At 41.8% G+C, this 18,884-nt stretch overlaps 1 protein-coding gene across 1 annotated transcript in view; it reads left to right on the top strand.

Annotated features, from left to right (window-relative positions):
* Positions 1-18,884, top strand: part of NRXN3 (neurexin 3) — a 1,738,078-nt gene that overhangs the window by 1,316,978 nt on the left and 402,216 nt on the right. Inside the window, 1 exon segment of the mRNA XM_070378549.1 lies at positions 7,368-7,549. Coding sequence (XP_070234650.1) covers positions 7,368-7,549 — 182 coding nt within the window.

The raw sequence follows: 18,884 nt of genomic DNA, 5'->3' as shown, positions 1-18,884 counted from the left end.
CTTCCAAAGAAATCCCAGGGCTGATCTCCTTCAGAATGGACTGGTTGGATCTCCTTGCAGTCCAAGGGACTCTCAAGAGTCTTCTCCAACACCACAGTTCAAAAGCATCAATTCTTTGGCGCTCAGCCTTCTTCACAGTCCAACTCTCACATCCATACATGACCACAGGAAAAATCACAGCCTTGACTAGACGAACCTTTGTTGGCAAAGTAATGTCTCTGCTTTTGAATATGCTCTCTAGATTGGTCATAACTTTCCTTCCGAGGAGTAAGTGTCTTTTAATTTCATGGCTGCAGTCACCATCTGCAGTGATTTTGGAGCCCAGAAAAATAAAGTCTGACACTGTTTCCACTGTTTCCCCATCTATTTCCCATGAGAGCAGAGTATACTTTATCTCTAATTGAGGGATATGCTCTGAAATGTTGCCCCTGTGTTCTCCATGCCCGTTGGTTTTACTCATTCTTTAAGAAAGAGAAATAAACAGCCCCATATGGAGAGGGCCCTTGTGTGGCCGAGCAAAATGGGGCTTGGATCTCCCTGATGGTATACTTGACTCAGGCGGTATTGTCAGTTTCTCAGTTAGCTGAGCAGTAAATCTGATCATTTCTTTGCCAAAGATGAAGTATGTTCTTTAAAACAGATGCAATTTCTCTCTTAATGTTCAGTTCCTTCAGGTTTGCTTTATTTAAGGTGACTTCATCGCCGATTTAGGTGTTTATTTCAAAAATTTCAGAGTACACAAAATATAATAAACCATCTATGAAATAAATACATTGCAGGGCTATTTCTAAAATCTATATCCCTTACCTTGTATTCCCGTGTGGCCCCTTCTGTAATGCCGAGATTTTGTTTTTCATACTTTTTTCATCTGTTATTTACCCTCCCCCTTCTCCTCCTGGAGCTCTTGGCCTCCAGGAATTTCTTTACAGACGTTACGTCCCCTGGGTGAGCAAGATGGCCTGTGGAGGGGAGACAGGGCAGAATCAAGATAGGGAGGATCTGGCTCTGTCTCAGTCCCAGCGTGACACCACATCAAGTCATTTAATCTCTTTGAGCCTTTGTTTACCCTTGTATTAAAGCAGTAATAAAAATATTTACCGTTAGCACTTCAGTGGGTACTGGAGAAAGAGACATCAAATAAGATACTCCCAAAGAAAGCATTTTGAACACCATTTGAAGTTATGGACTTATAAGGACCTATTATTATGAACACCCCCTAAAGAGCCAGGAGTATACATAAGAGGAACCATGGAACAAACTAAATATGTAAAAGAAACTGAGAAACTTTGCTTTGCAGGTCATCAGTCATTATGAGATCCTTGAGTCTTCATTGCCTCAAAGAGATATTTGTCGTTTTCAATGCCTTTCCATTTTAGTTTTATTATCTGTGTGATAATTGATATGAATTAAAGGTAATTTTAAGTTAATAGCAATAACAACATCTACTGGCATAATATATTTTGTGTCACTGATAGCCTATTTCCAAAAGGATTTACCAATTCACAATAAAGAATACAAATGTGAATAAGGTTGATGAAAGAGTAATGAAACAGAAATAAGGAATAGGAACCTGATATAATAAAGGAAGGTAGACATACCTCAGTGCCATTCTATTTTAGACTGAGTTCTCAGGCAGCGTTCAGAGTCCCAGGCAAGGAGACTGACATCTCGTTTCTTATCCCAGTATACCCACCAGGCGGTTTCCATGCTAAGAATTACATTATTATTTAATTTATTATTCTACCTGCTTCACTTTTCCACCAGTAAATTATCTAGTTCTCTTTTTAATTTTAATTTATGTTGATTGAAGCATAGTTGATTTACAATGTTGCCTTAATTTCAGGTGTACAGCAAAGTGACTCGGTTACATATATCTGTATATGCTCATACTTGGTTGCTTCAGTCCTGTCTAACTCTTTGCGACCCTATGAACTATAGCCCTCAGGCTCCTCTGTCCATGGAATTTACCCAGGCAAGAATACTGTAGTGGGTTGCCATGCCCTTCTTCAGGGGATCTTCCCAGTCCAGGGATCAAACGCAGGTCTCCTGCATTGCAGGTGGATTCTTTACTGTTGAGCCCCTGGGGAAGCCCCATATATGTGAGTGTGTGTGTGTGTGTATGTACTTTTTCAAATTTTTTTCCCATGTAAGTAATTATTAAATATAGAGTATAGTTCCTTGTAAGTTCTCTTTAAATGCAACTCTCTCAGGTCTCTCCCTTTGGAGATGCTTCCAAACTTGTTCCATTTTAACACCAATTGAAAATTATTTCAGAAACAGTGAGTTTGTTGTTTTTAAACATAAATATATAACTGGTATAATATATAAATGCTTTTCTGGAGTCCCTGTATCTTTAATTATTTGATGGGGAAATATAATAAATTCCAGATAGTCTATTGTATTTTCTAACTAAAACCTCCCTTCTTTGTACACATACCTACACACACATACATGCAAATGTATACACATGTGTGTGGTGGTTTAGTCACTAAGTTGGGTCCAACTCTTGTGACCCCATGGACTGTAGCTCACCAGGGTCCTCTGCCCATGGGATTTTCTAGGCATGTATATATTATCATTTCTAGTGTCAGTCTTAAATCGGACCTTGATCCTATTCCTGTTGGTAATCCCCTAAATGAGTAATATGCTGTACGGATATGTAGCTGCCAAAATCACCATCAGCTCCATCCCAATAAAGAGCTAGCCAGTTATGAAAACTATGAGCCAGACCCATTGTGGGTACTCTTCGGAAGAAAGAAGTTGGGGGTTAAGTAACATGTAATGCTTCTTGACTATTTGAAGAGGTAGTGTCTGTACCTAATCATAGCTAATGGTCAAAGAATGGAGATTCCATTACTGAAACAGTGTGTTGGTTAGAACTCAGTAAAGCAACTTCAGCTGCTTGCCAACTTGGCCAAAATGCTACCACAGCATTTTTTCCCCCCTCAGTTGAATTAATCACTTTTGTTAGCAAGCAGAGAATTTACATGGTCCTGCAGCCCTGGGATTTCTTTGGCAGGAATGATGCTAAAGCTGAAACTCCAGTACTTTGGCCACCTCATGCAAAGAGTTGACTCATTGGAAAAGACTCTGCTGCTGGGAGGAATTGGGGACAGGAGGAGAAGGGGACAACAGAGGATGAAATGGCTGGATGGCATTACCGACTCGATGGACATGAGTCTGAGTGAACTCTGGGAGTTGGTGATGGACAGGGAGGCCTGGCGTGCTGCGATTCATGGGGTTGCAAAGAGTCAGACACGACTGAGGGACTGAACTGAACTAAACTGATTGTTGATAACTGTAGTATGATCTTAGCATAAGCATACTGAGCACAGTGAGAAACCAGCAATCAGAAATGCTAGACTCCTTCTTGGGGTGGAAGGCACGTGATGTGGAATGCATGGCTTAGAAGTGAAAATCTTTAATGGATTAAGGAGGCTTCTTATAGTTCCTGGGATGTTCCCCAAAAGTTTTTGTAAAGTGATCTGTAATCCACATTTAAAAATAACAAAATGAACCTTTAAATTTGAAAATGTAAAACAAAATAATTCTATGTCCCCCCTGGGACTCTAAGGTATTTTATATGAAAGTGACCAGAAAGCATCTATTTGCCTTAAAAACCATGCAAGATAACAAAGCTAACTAAAGAATAAAAAATGATAATAATAATAGGTTACCAGAGTAGAGGGTTGTAACTATTAATTAACTTCCTTTAAAGCCAACATTGGACCATGGGAGCATCCAGGGTTTTTAGTCACCCTTACTAGCAAATTCAGCACAAGAATACATTTTAATATTTATTTCTACATAGTAAACTAAGCCATATGTTAAGGATCAATGACTCAGTGGTAATGAATCTGCCCGCCAATGTAAGAGACACAAGAGATATGGGTTTGATCCCTGGGTTGGGAAGGTCTCCTGGAGGAGAAAATGTCAGCCCACTCCAGTATTCTTGACTGAAAAGCCCTATGGACAGAGGAGCCTCAGTCAGTCAGTTCAGTCACTCAGTTGTGTCCAACTCTGCGACCCCATGGACTGTAGCACGCCAGGCTTCCCTGTGCATCACCAACTCCCGGAGCTTGCTCAAACTCATGTCCATTGAGTCGGTGATGCCATCCAACCATCTCAACCTCCATCATCCCCTTCTCCTCCAGCCTTCAATCTTTCCCAGCATCAGGGTCTTTTCAAATGAGTCAGTTCTTCACATCAGGTGGCCAAAGTATCAGAGCTTCAGCTTCAACATCAGTATTCCCAATGAATATTCAGGGTTGATTTCCTTTAGGATTGACTGGTTTGATCTCTTTGCAGTCCAAGGGACTCTCAAGAGTCTTCTCCAACACCACAGTTCAAAAGCATCAGTTCTTCGGTGCTCGATGTTCTTTATGGTCCAGCTCTCACATCCATACATGACTACTGGAAAAAACCATAGCTTTGACTACATGGATCTTTGTTGGCAAAGTAATGTCTCTGCTTTTTAATATGCTGTCTAGGTTGGTCATAGCTTTCCTTCCAAGGAGCAAGGATCTTTTAATTTCATGGCTGCAGTCACCATCTGCAGTGATTTGGGGGCCCAAGAGAAGAAAGTCTGTCACCGTTTCCATTGTTTCTCCATCTATTTGCCACGAAGTGATGGGACTGGATGCCATGATCTTACTGTTTTGAATGTTGAGTTTTAAGCCAGCTTTTTCAATCTCCTCTTTGACTTTCATCAAGAGGCTCTTTAGTTCCTATTTGCTTTCTCCCATAAGGGTGATGTTGTCTGCATATCTGAGGTTATTGATATTTATGGACTGTATGGATATTTATGGACAGTTCATAGGGTCACACAGAGCCGGACACAACTGAGCACGCATGCATGCACCCAAGGACTTTGTACCTTTTATGCCCTTTTCACCTGTAAAGTTAGAATTATCCAACATAGTGACATCCTAAATTCAGAACATCAGAAGCAATAAAAATAACTGAAATAATACATTATATCTACTTATCCTAATATTGTCATTGTATAATGTCATTCTTTATTTTAAAAAGTGTAGTCATGGTGACCTTCTAGCCACTATATATAAGAAGTTGTGTTTTTATCTTTTAAAATACTCTTCCTCTTTGTATTCTATATATTGAGAATTACTGAATAGGACAGTGGTTGAAAATATAAGCAGTGTAGAAAGTTTCTAAAGTTATATATATCGTCAGAAAGCCAGACTAACTTTTGAAAAAATGTTAGATTTGTGTACTATGGCTTTTTTTCTTTTTTTATTCTGCTTCATTCTAATGAGAAGATGTGGAAAAAATGAAGTGCAGTCAACTTTATATCCTTGGTATAGTTTATTATAGAATGATATTAAGCTATGATTGGTATTTGGTAAAGCTAGGATTTGGGAGGCAGTAGGGTCCAAGTGTAGACTTAAAGAGGGTGTCAATTATTTAAGTCTGATCTTTGGGTCTATACTTCCAAACAATGTTAATCAATGAACTATTCCATAGGACTATTGTTGTGAAGATCCAGCTAATGAATTTGAAAAATCTTTTGCAGATTGTAATGTACCATGTATATGTTGCTGCTGTTATCAGTTTTTTACTTCTTCTTTTTGTAGTGACAAATTTATTTCCTGATAGACTATGCATTTATTCCTGTAGCAGAATCCACTATATATTTAGGACTGAATAGGGTAAGATTTTATAAATGGTCACAAAAATGTCACAGGGTAATTTGCATTTTTGGTGATTCTATACAATAATTCCTGAGTGACCTTCAGTTTTCCAAATAAAGCATAAAGGGAACGGTGGTGATATTTGTAATCATCTACAGAAAGGAAATTATTTAAGTGTTTCACAGATGGAGAGATATTAAGGGTAAATCATTACATCCATGTTTCTAATTTTAAGAGGCTTCGAGGGCGTTTGTGGATAATAAGGAGCAAACATTGTTGTGCGTGTAGAATTAAACATAAACTTTCCATACCACAATCCTCAAATCTCCAGATGAATGTGGAGGGCTTTTTCAGACCCCCATCCCCTAAGAATTGAGAAATTCATAAAAGGAAAATAATGTTATGCTACATGTAATACCCAAACTGAGCATACTGGAACAACTAGAATAGTGACCTTTCAAAGAGGACAAATTAAATTCTATATGCCTCAGAATACAATGTGGCTTAAAGCTTTAGAAAGGGATAAGATATGAAATATACTCCTAACTCTAGCCTCATAGCAGCTTACTCTGTTATTTCTGAACAGGCTGCATAACTCATTTCTTCTTCAAACAACATAATTCAACCCAATATTCTGTGTAAACTAAATGTAGACCCATGCTGGGGATTTTTAGAAAATTCGAGAGATATAGGAATGCTTGTCTCATGTTGCTTTAAAACAGTTTCAAGGATTGGACTATGATCAATGGGAAACTCACAAGAAAATCTGGTGCCAAATGTCCTCTGAACTTTGAGATGAATGACATATGGAATTACCCACTATGGGTAACATACATATAGCCATGAAAACTACAATGATATAGCTGTTTTGGCTACCAAATCTGCATACTTTTTCCCAAATGCAGATTTTAAAACTTGTTTTTAAAAGTAGACCTTTGAAATGTATGAGATGTATTTTCCCTATTTTTCTTCCTCTTTTTTCCTATTTTAAATTAATATAGTCTTACTGACCCTTGGGTTTATAAATTATAAAAGCTAAAACACAAGTAAACATTAAAAACACCACTGAATCCACTAGTCATGGTGAATGCTGCTTGTCATGATCAAAATTCATTCAACTGATGTTTTTTTTCCCGTGTCTCCTGTATCTTCTTTTCGAAATTTAGTTTGGAAAGGAGTCAGAAACATCTGGTTTACTGGTATTCTGTCACAGCAGGGGGAAAAATATAGAGTTAATTTTTTAAAGGCCTCTGCAATTAATACTTATCACCTTTTTATATGGCAACATAAGAGTAAAATAGACAAACGCGTTGTCACGTAACTCGGTTTTCTCAGGCTTTCTTTTCTGAGAGGGTGGCTGAAGGTTCCTTTCTTGTGCTGTCCTGGCTGAGATGGAAGATGAAATAGCTCTCCCAAGGTAGGAGAGCTCTCAGACATGGCGTACTATCCGACCTCTCCCCTTGTTCAGCAGGACCTGGAGACGCGAGGACCATCTCTCGCCAGCATGTGCTTTGTGATAACTCATTTCGCCTGCCTCTTTAATTTGGGGTGACAGCGTCTTCTGAGCCCCTGCATTGCATCCCTCTTGGTCTCTGCATCTGGGCACGTGAAAGCCGTCGTGCTCCACGGCTCCCTGTGCAGAGTCTCGGCAGGGTAACCGCAGCTGGCGAGGAGCCCTGCAGGGTCCTCATGCTCCTTCTCTCCTTGCTTTCGCAGCTGGCGCCACGTACATCTTCGGGAAGAGCGGAGGCCTCATCCTGTACACCTGGCCGGCCAACGACAGGCCCAGCACACGCTCCGACCGCCTGGCCGTGGGCTTCAGCACAACCGTGAAGGACGGCATCCTGGTGCGCATCGACAGCGCCCCGGGCCTCGGCGACTTCCTCCAGCTTCACATCGTGAGTACCGGGCTGGGGCCCGGATTCTCTTGTCTTCCTGCTGGTCTGAGTGAGTGAGCCAGATAACTGCCGTGGAACATTCTAGGCTGACGCGACACCGGAGCACGCGTTTATATCCTTTCCTCTGTGCTGGAGCCACACCTAAGGGGTGCTGTGTGTTAAGCCTCATTTTCCCCCCTTGGATGTGAACGTGATGCCCAGAGGGTGCCTCGGGAATAGAAAATAAAACGCGTCCTGTCCAGACTCCCTCCCCTACTGTGTGGCTTGGCCGTGAGACATTTAGCAGACCACTTAGGTGCAAATTGGAGAAGGAAATGGCAACCCACTGCAGTCCTCTTGCCTGGTAAATTCAATGGATGGAGAAGCCTGGTGGGCCACAGTCCATGGGGTCGCAAAGAGTCGGACATGACTGACTTCACTAACCCTAACCCTAACCCCTATTCCACTTAGGTGGAATAAGAGACTGACCAGGTACAGTTCATCAGCCTGGTGCAAGTGGCAAGGCCATCTTGAGTGTCAGTGATCTCCTCCGTTTGGCAGTCAGCCAAGGTTGTCTCCAAAGAAGGGGTCCCCAACCTCCGCGCCAGGGACTGGTACCTCCCGCAGATAAGCAGCAGTATTAGGTCAGAAATAAAGTGCACAACGAATGTAGTGCCTTTGAATCACCCTGAAACCACCCCCACCCCACTCCATGGAGAAATTGTCTTCCACAAAACTGGTCCCTGGTGCCAAAAAGGTTGGGGACTGCTCTGTGAAGGGCCAAATAGAATATTTGGGGCTTTTTGGGTCATGCAGTCTCTGACATAGCTACTCAACTCTGCCATTGTTAATGTGAAAGCAGCCACGGCCAATCCATCATTAAAGAAATGTGCGTGATTATATTGCCATAAAAGTATATTTATAAAAACAGAGTGCAGGCTATGCTTGGGCAACCTCTGCCCAAGCCCGCAGGCTTTCTTGTTGAGATGTGAAGAACAGATGGTAAAAACTGAGGCCACAGTGGATGGGGCAAACAGAAGCAATGCAATGGCCAGGAGTTGGTGTATGCGTGCGTCGTATGTATCCGACGGTTTGCTTGTATATGTAAACCCAATAAGACTGCACCCTCACTCACTGCAGATCATTAAGAACCCAGTGCAATTCAAAGAAATTAAAATGATTTGGAGGAAAAAATTACTTCGTTATGAGGATAGAAAATATTTTTATAGCAACAATTAACCCATTTTATCACCTGTGAGTCTGCAGTTAGGAAAGTAGGCTAGAGAAGGATATGATTCTCATCCATAAGTACCCAAAGTGCAGCCACCAAGAGCAAAGAGAGGAATTGCTCTCATTAGTTAGCAATGACAAGGCTAGAAAGAATGGATTTAATTTGGAGCAATAAGAATTCAGTTTAAATAGCAGGGGGGATAAAGCAGTTAAGAAGAAAAGGCAACTGGGGATTATCACCAACCTCCAAAAAGGAGGAAAAGGGACGTTTCTTGGTAATCTTTGAATGTGAGTTTTGCTAACGCGCATATCTACTGAGGCACGTGGGGTGAGATTTCATTGCTGGGCTCTGGGGTGGCGGTGGCTGGCTAGAACCGTACAGCAAGCTCAGCCCTGGAAACTGCCCCTCTCCAGCACCTGCTCTTTCAGCAGCCCTTGGAAAGAAAAGCAGCTGGAAGGAAAAGGCTTGAGCTGGAAGGAAAAGGCTTGAGCTGGAAGCCTATCTGATCTCAGGGTGAGCCAGAACAAACCAAAAGGCAGAGAAGCACTGGTTAGAAACAATCGGCTTCAAAATGCAGAAGAGGGGTCTTGAAGAGAGCCGTGAACCTTTAGCACTTCCTCAGATGCTTCAGAGACCATATGGTACTCTGAGCCTGAGCTCAAGCCTTTTAAAAAGCCACACCAAGGAGCACAGAGAAACACAGCCATAGTTAGTACAGTTTATCTTTATTTGGCCTCTAAGAACCACCATAATTTACAAAACTGTGAGATTTATGCTGCATATAACTTAATGACTATTTCATGGCAGCTATAACTGGGCTATTATTACCAGTTCACTTGCATTTTCACAGTGATTTATCTTCTTTTTTTTATTCAGTGTGACTTACTAAGAAAAATATGATTTGGCACAGCCATGTGCATCCTTTTCGAGTCCAATAATGTGCTACAGGTTTATCCATTTCTTCCCATTTGTGTTTTGTAAAGCAGTTCCACTTTCAGGAGAAACATTTTCTTATTTTCTGGTAGTTTACTTGGAATTGGCAGCGTTTTTTATAAAACGGATATGAGGATCCTGGGAACTTCTAGGGAGAACCAAAGCATTCCATTTTGACTCTTTTTTAAAAGCAAACGTACAAGAAATTTTACATCAGAATGTGTAGAGCTCCCTTGGGCATTGTGAACTTATTCCCATGATGTTCTCGTTGCTTAAACATTCTGGGAAATTCCAACAGATTCTCCTTCAGAGGTTGGGTTAGGAAATGCCATCTGGCATTTTTCAAGAAAAGAAAAAGAGACCCTATGATGTGAAGAAGCCACACCATTCTAGAATGGACCTGACATATCTCTGGCCTTCTGGAGCATGGGACCCCTTCATTGGTGTAGTCATTTCAAATCATCTTTTATTCACTGGTGCAATATCTCTGGTGTCTGCCAGAGACAGAAAGTGTATGTGATGGTACTCCAATAAAAATGTGCCTATAAGAACAGGCTGCAGATTGTACGTTGGTGACCACTGCCCTAGACTGGGCAAACGTCCTCAGAGAGATATAAAGAACATGTGATTAAAATCTGATGTCAGAGTAGGCAGAGGAAAGGGAAGGTTCCTTACTATAGTGGAGAGAAGGTCAAAGAACTTGACAAAATCCAGCCTCTTGCTTTGGACACTGACATAGCTGCATTAGGAAAATGAAGCCACAGATGCCTACTAGATAATTCTATGTGGTTTTCACTATCTGTCAAACATGGATTTGTTTATTAAACACAGTCTGTTTCCTTGTACTAGAGAAAATTACTCAGAAAGAAAGGAATGTAAGGGCCATTACTAAGAGCGGAAAGGGTTGGAGGGGAAGCAAAAGATTTCATTCCGCCTTGCAGTGCCCCTTGGAGAAGAGAACCAGTGAAAGCAATGACAGGTGTGAAGAGGACGTGAAGGCAGGGTGAATCCCAGGGGCGAGGAAAAACACAATCAAGTGGGCGTGAGCAAGAGAGGACACATTTGCCCAGAGATGGGCTCTGGCCAGGGTCATCTGTGGGCAGAGCTGCATTCTTCGAGTGTGGGTGTTAATTGTGGAAACAACCAGAAGTGCCTTGCTGCTACTCCTGAGTGGTTGTCAAGCTAATACATTGCTCAGAAAAAAAGTATAAACTCTGAAATTAGCATGTGTGTGCACCCACATACACATGCAAGAGAGAGAAAGAGAGACATGAACGGAGAGATTGAGAATTTGTGTTTCGTAAACTGCTGTGAAAGGCAGTTCCTAGGAATTCCTGACTTTTTGAGCAGTGATAACACGGTGTTTCAAAGAAGCCCTTTTTACCCCCAACTTAACCTACCTGAGGGAAGAGAAAATTCTCTCCCAAGAACACTGGGGAGTCTGACCCCAGGATGAGCAACCACTCTCTAAAACAAGACTTGCCTGTTGTCAAGACCCCAGAGCAGGAATGCAGAGAACGTCATCCTGCATGCCAGCTGAGTCCTACTCTCTCCATGCAAGCTTTGCATTGGGAAGATTTGGGAGAATAGAAGGCAAATAAAGCAAGTGGAAGGGTGGGCTTCCACCAGCCTTGTCTGCCACCTGTGTGGAAGCAGGGCTGTTAGGATTGAAGTGAGCTGCCCATTTATTCTACTTCCTCTAGGCTTCATGGTCCTTCTTAACACGCTTGAAGTCTCCCATATCTCTTCCTTTGCTATCCTAAAGTCACCATACCTAAAAAGCCCTTTGGGGAAAGCAGGTATCTTTTTCAGCTCATATTCCCCTGGAGGCCCTTGAGTCACTGACTAGTTTAGTCAGTCTTTGTAAGTTCCTTCCCCCACCAGGTTGAAGTCAACCGCTCTGACAGGGTTTGAGAGCAAGTTTTAGTCAGTTCAGTCGCTCAGTCGTGTCCCACTCTTTGCAACTTCATGGACTGCAGCACACCAGGCCTCCTTGTCCATCACCAACTCCCGGAGTTTACTCAAACTCATAAGAGCAAGAAGGAGAAATAAATCAGCATGACTAATTTGGGGACATTTGGGGGAGTGGCAGGGATTCATGGAGAGAGCTTGGTCAGAATGAAGGCTTTGGTGCCCCGGGGTAAAAAGAATTGGTACAAAGAAAGGGACACCCGCACAGGCCTGGGGAGGCGCTGTACGCACACTTTTCCCTATTTTACACTTTGCTCACGTTATCTGTTGTTCTTGCCGAAAGAACAGGGGCTCTTCCTTGTTGGGCTGATTTCTTTTAAACCAAACATCTTCCCACTCACCTGGGTCTCATGGTAATTAAATAGGCTTGTTGAACAAGACAAGAATTAGATCATTAAAAAAAAATCAGAGAAGGCCAACAGATCAAAATAATTTAGACTGTTTGCTTCAAATTAGCTTGCATTTCTTCGTTTTTGGTTCACACGTCTGTGATGTGCTGCTTTCTGTGTCAATTATTAATTATGATATTAATGAAATCATAGATGAGATGTATCTTAACAAAGGTAAAAAAGTCTTTGCTGAAGTGTGCGCTCATGAAATCAAATTCTATGGAGGGAGGGTCTCGTAGAGCAGAGGGATTTTTACAAATCATTACGTCAAATATAAGTTCCCTCCTTTGAAATCTATTGTTGAGAAATTAATCTGCTCAGTATTTGGAGAGAAGCTATCCATTGTGAATGACATCTGCCTATTGACCCTGTGTGTTTGGAGCTGTGTCATGTTGCAGTCATCTTCTTTATACAATAGGGACAAGACTGAATATGACCAGAGAAAGGATTACCATGAGGTGCTTGCCATTGCTATCATGAAACTCCTGAAAGTCTCCTTTCACCACCTGCAAAATAGAAGGATGGGGAGAATTGGGCAACAGTCAGCTTCTCTTTATGTAGTTAATGCAGGGTGTAAAAAAGGCATCCTATTAATTTTCTTCTCTCTGTGTGTAATTCACAGTAAATCCTCTTGGATTCATTTTTTAATTATGAGCCTTTCAGGAACACTGAAAATTTATGTGTCAGGGCACCTGTTTTGTTTGACAAGAATCTATAACCTTCCCCGACTGTTTCCTTCCTGACTTACAATGTAGACACTTACATAAAATGAAGGAGTAGAGAAAGGGTTATTGTTCACATCGACCCCCTTTTCATAAGGGCATAGTGTTCTCTTTCCAACACCCCTGCCAAAAAAAAAAAAAAAGACTGATGGTATTCTCTCATTGTCAAGTTTGGGAAATCAGATATTTATTAAGTTTGGCTTGTATAGTATTGTTTTTCCATAATTTATAGCACTTGAAGAGACTCCTGGAGAAAAAATGGGAGCAGAGCTGAATTATGATAAATGGTCTGTTGCTCACATCTATCGCATCTATAAATTGCTGGCTCGGATGTTTCACTTGGCTGTCTGTGTGTGAGATACTCGCAGTAAACCATCAACCTCTGGGTTGGTCCTCAGTGAAGTTAGGTGGCTGTTAGCTTACGTTCATCTCTGGATTTGGCCAGTGGTAGAACTGGATTGGGTTCAGGCATGGCATGTGGGGGAATCTGCAGAGGAGTCCAGAGAAGTGTTGGCGTTCAAGACCGGTAACAGAAGTCAAGAGAAAAAGAACAGGGAAACAACAAAAGTATCCACCAGATGCAATTTCGCTTCCCACAGAGTGCTGCGCACTGCAGGCTGGCTCTGTTTTTCCTTTAGCTGCTATTTGTTCATGTTGAAAAAGGCCTCTTCGGGTTTTCTAGGCTTAGGAGCTTTTCCAGATCATTAGCCACTTCTGTGGAGAGGGCCTGCTGGGGACCCTCTCTGCAGCTCCCAGCTTAGCTGTTCCATCCCGGCAGAGTTGGAGGAGAAGGTGGGAGAAGGGAGTGGTGGGGGGTTTTGACGGAGTGACCGCTTATGTAAGCTGAACCAGAGGCAGCACCTGCATGCAAGTCGTGTGTGTTTTCTCAGATCTTTGCTATTCCCAAGATATTTTGATCTAAATCTGTTGATTTTGATTCCACGCATGGTGTTGAAAGGCAGAATGCCATAGTAGAAAAATGTGCTTAATTTGTGGTTGGAAGACTTGGATTTGAGTCTCATTTCTGTCCATATCCAGTGAGCTACTTGGCTTTCAGCAAGTCGCTCCACTGCTTTGAGCCTCTCCTTTCTCTTCTTTAAAATGGGCACCAAAAAAGATGACCTCATAGGTTTTCCTGGGGCTCAGACAAAATAAAGCTTTCAGAAGTTGTTATTGGCTAAGGACTGCGTGAAAAAAGAAGGATAGTTTTCTTGATGAAATATCTAGCAGGTGATGACTTCATTGGAGGAAAAAAAAATAGTGAAAGGAAATGTTTTATCATGAAAAGCAGACTTTCATTTTAAGTGTTTTTGAAGTTGCCTGAGACAGTTTCTGCAAGCAAATTCCTATTTTATCTGATCAAAAGCAAATTTTTGAATTAATCACATCTACAGTTGAGACTTTTGGAGGGTCCTGTTAGCATGCAGTGAAGAACCCAGTTCCGGCTGAGCGAGTCCTGATTGAGTCAATAGACTGCGTAGACCCCTGCAGCATCCTCAGTGTCTCATTGTAGGTCATGATGTCCCTACAGTGTCACGAGGCGATGCACTGTGTCTCCACTGTCCTTAATGTTCCAAAGGGCTCTATACTCACCTGTGAAATCATAGTCCATCCTGCCCTAAAGTTCCTTCTTCAGTTGTATGAAGCACAGCTCATTTTGCAAAAAGAAGGAGATGGAAGAGGGGGTGGTGGTCATGGTCCCATGGGTGGGTGGGGAGGAGCAGGGAAGGAGGGAGAAGGAGAAGGAGGAGACAGTAACGACAAGCAGGACCATCAAGGGAGCCAAATCTTCCTAGACGAGGATGGTGTGAAAGTGGTTTGAGACCCACCATGGGCATCAGATAAAGACCTAGAGGGCTTGGCCCTATTCTTGGGCATCAAGAGGGCCCAGAAAGGGTCATGGCTGGAAAGAACATCCCAGTGTGGGTCCAGCCAGATTGAGCAGAGTAGCTGCTGCTGTCAAGGAAACTGGAAACATAAAGGCACATATACAGATAAAAGCATTTCAAAGATTTTTGAGTCCTCAAACATAAAAGAAAAATGAATGATAAATTTAGTGTGCAGATGAAATGTATAGTAATATAGCTGGAAAAATTGAGTTGACAATGCATGTGGAGAATATTTTATAGCTGGGAGACAGTTATGAGAAGCGAGGCCAAATGACCATATCTTTCTCATTTATCACTGACACCACTGACACTTTGACTGTTAACTGGTGGCGGTCCTGTTTCAGAACCATCAATGCATATATATAGTATACATTTAGGAAAGTCAGAGTGAAGACGGTTTAGCTCCCGAGCGACACTCTTTATATGTGAATTGAGTGTCTTTTATGTGCCATGCTAATTGCTATGTTTTGGGAATTCTGTGATCAACCTTGGCTCACATAGAGCTAATGGACTTGAAAGAACATGGTAATTAAAATATGAGAAATTGGGTTTTCTACACATTTAGGAGATAACGTAAATACAACTCTTACTATATAGCTCCTGGCATATAGTGCATTTTCAATCATGGATAGCTTTGGTAATTTTTTATTCAATTAACGTTTTTTTAAACTCAGAAAACAATGTAATTTCCTAACCAATAGATAGACTTTTAACCAGACCTTTGAGAGTCCAACTTAACTAATATAAAATTCTAAGGAAGCATCAAAATATTGCTGATTTAAAGCCAACCTGGTGGCATATATCCTAGATTATTGCAGTTATCAAATACTGAACAAGTTCTGAATAGCAGAGGCTTTTCTGACAGATGAATGCCAAGTGCAGCAAGCAAGCAAACCCTAGGCACCATCCAGTGAGTGCTGGGGCTCATATGACTTAATGACAACCCTACCTTAACACCATCATTTAGATGAATTATCTCATTGACCCACCGCTTACACTGTTACTGGTCATTACTTCTGGAGTATTGTTCAGTGCACCAGGGCAAGAAATAACTCACTGACACCCTGAAGCTATAGATGATGGATTTTAGCTCCCTGGCTGCATTCAGAAGGCACGGAGCTCAGCATATTGATTGGGGAATTCATTAGCCACCCACCCCATAGCATCATGTGCTCAGATCCTGATGCTGTCACTGGGGCTGTTTCATCTTGTTAGTGTTTCCCTGATAGATGGCAGAGGGAACTGTACAGCTGTATTAGCCTCAAAGATGGTACTGACAGCCAGACCTGTCATTTCTCAGCCTGAGATGACACCTTTGGAACCTAGAATCACTTAAAGACATTTAGATAAGCCCTGCTGATTGGCCAAACTAACCTTCATCCCAAAGTCAGTTCATACTCGGACGAGAGGAGATGACCGGCAATTAAAATGTTTCCTATTCTATTCTTGACTCCTTAGTTAACCTCTTTTAATTCAGTTTATTTTTCTACTGCATTGTCTATAAGATGACAGGTAATTTAATGGCATAGATGATTATTTCCTACATTTATTTTGGACCGTATCTTCAAAGTTCATCTTACATGACTGCCATTGCCGTCACTCGCCGCAAATACTAAGTGCCAGGTACTAGACACTGTGCACAGACTTTGTTTACTTTATTATGAGCTCACAACTACTCAGTGAGATAGTCACTATTAATATCCTCACTTCATAAATGAGGCAACTAATGTTTAATGAAGCTAGAGAATTTTCTGAGGATTAGCACTGCTAATAAACAGCTGAGCAGGCATTCAGATCCAGTTCTGATTCTTAATTACTATTACACCCCTAATGAAAGTTTCAGAGTAGAAAGTGTAGCGGTGATCATTTTAATTCAACACGTATTTACGAAATGCCGATTTATTTGGAGTTGGTGGAGATAAATTTATTTGGAGTTGGTTGGAAATAAAGACTGTATACACAGCTCTGTTTTAAGGGAAGATGGGCAGTATACCAAGGAAGGTAAGGATACTACTGGTTCTAGACACTGAAGAAATGTGCGTGGACAGGGTGGGTCAGATTTTGGCTGGTGGAATCTGGAGAGGGAACATGCCAAATGAAGATACTAGCATGAGTGTAACCTCAAAGGAAGAGAATGCAAGCTGTATTCTCAAATTAGGTATACAGTCTGTCCACAATAAATGACTTGAGGCAATGGGCAGACTGTGGAATGGCAGAAAGATCCCAAGTTTTAGAGGCAAGTGGTCTATGATTCAAAAATATAGCTTTGCGTCCAACCAGCTCTATGTCCTTGGGTGAATTTTTTGACATCTCTGGAGGGCATGGCAACCCACTCTAGTATTCTTGCCTGGAGAATCCCATGGACAGAAGAGCCTGGCGGGCTACAGTCCATAGGATCGCAAAGAATCAGATGTGACTTAACACACATACACATAAAATAATAATGCTACATGGCAAATCTGTGTAAAGATTTATAATAATGTGTAAAAATGTTTCATGAGTCTTTTCTGGCCCATAGTAGATGCTAAACAAATTAAAGAAATATTTTAAGTTTATTATTATTTTTTTCTTTCCAGGTGTTTTAGGCCTGTAGTGGGGAGAACCTATAATGGGGAGAACTTGAATGCCATATGGACAGATTGGTTCTGAAAGCAGTGAGAAGCCCTTTTGAAAGTTTTTGAGTAGAAGACAAAACCCCCAAGGCTTAATTTTTGGGAAGGTTATTCTGGCTCTGTTGAAATAATATTTTTCAGTGGGTTTTAGGAAAATCAATAGCTAGAGATTATTGAAGTGGTCTAGGAAAAAGTTTTAAAGGATTTATTGTATGATGATGATCATATGAAGAGAATGAGGATGAAACAAAAGAACATTTCCCAGATAGAATCAATGGGTATCACTAGCTGGTTGGATGAAAAAAAAAAACAGAGCAAGAAGTAAGGCATCTCTGTACTGGGAAGGTTGTGATTTCAATAGCAATAAAAGAGGGGGACATATTAAACAATAGATTTTAGGATAAAATCATAGTTTGACTTTGGTTTTGCAAGTATAAGGCATCCAGGAGTCCATCTGCAGAGCTTCCCAATAGGAAGCATGTGATAAACTCAGATGAGGGAGAGGACCCCGAAAGAGGGACTTGCGGGTTCTCGGTCTGGCAGTGACGGTGGAGACTCTGAGGACTGCTAAGGTCTCTAAGAAGATAAGTGAGTGGGGACTTGGGAAATAGATACCCACCTTTACAAGAGGAAGAAGGAGAAGGAAGGAAGCTAAGAAAGAAGAGGCTAGGGGTTCAGGGAAGACCTAGGCAGTGAGGTTTACAGAAGTCAAAAAGCTTGGAAGAGGTTTTCAAAGCCAAAGAGTTCTAGAATTCTTTTTCTTTTTCCCTACATATTTAGTCAAACCTCTGTCATTTGACATCACTTTGTGGAGACATCTTCTTCGTCTTTATTTTTATTTTTCGCAGCATTTAACGTTTGTCACTCTGGCCCTCTCATCAGTCATTTCGTGTCTCTTCTCCGGGTAGTTGTCATAAGCATGACCGACTCAGAGCCAGAGGACAGAGTCTGGTCCTGGCTCTGTCACCAACTAGCAGACATCTCCAGGAGGTGGAAGAGATATAGATGGTGCCCGCCTCGGAATGGTAGACGAGCTTGATTGACAGAATGCTTGTTAGTGTGTCACCAACTAGCAGACATCTCCAGGAGCTGGTAGAGATATAGATGGTGCCCGCCTCGGAATGGTAGACGAGGTTGATTGAGAGAATGCTTGTGAGTGTGCCCGGTTACCATTGAAAGACTTACACAATTAAATAAGATCATTTTCATAGTAATATTGTTATGCATACCACCTGCTTGGGGCTTCTCCAGTGGCTCAGCAGTAAAGGATTTGCCTGCAATGCAGTATACATGGGTTCCATCTCTTGGTTGGGAAGACCCCCTGGAGAAGGAAATGGCAACCCACTCCACTATTCTTTCCTGGGAAATCCCATGGACTGTAGGGCTACAGTCCATGGGGTCACAGAGAGTGGGACACAACTTAGTGACTAAACACACACACCACCCACTTGAGCTCTGATGCCTAAGAGTTTGTGGTTGGAAAACTGCATGAAACCTAAAAGGTGCTAAAATGATTATGGTTGTAGTTTTCAATAGGAAAGTTAGCAACCAGGCAGATGGGGGTCAGAGTCAAAATGGGGATTGACCCCCTACCAGATCCCACGACCTC

Source organism: Bos mutus, chromosome 10, assembly GCF_027580195.1.
Source record: "Bos mutus isolate GX-2022 chromosome 10, NWIPB_WYAK_1.1, whole genome shotgun sequence".
NCBI lineage: Eukaryota > Metazoa > Chordata > Mammalia > Artiodactyla > Bovidae > Bos > Bos mutus.
Note: the sequence above shows the minus strand (reverse complement) of the source record. Positions and strands in the feature narration are given on the sequence as shown.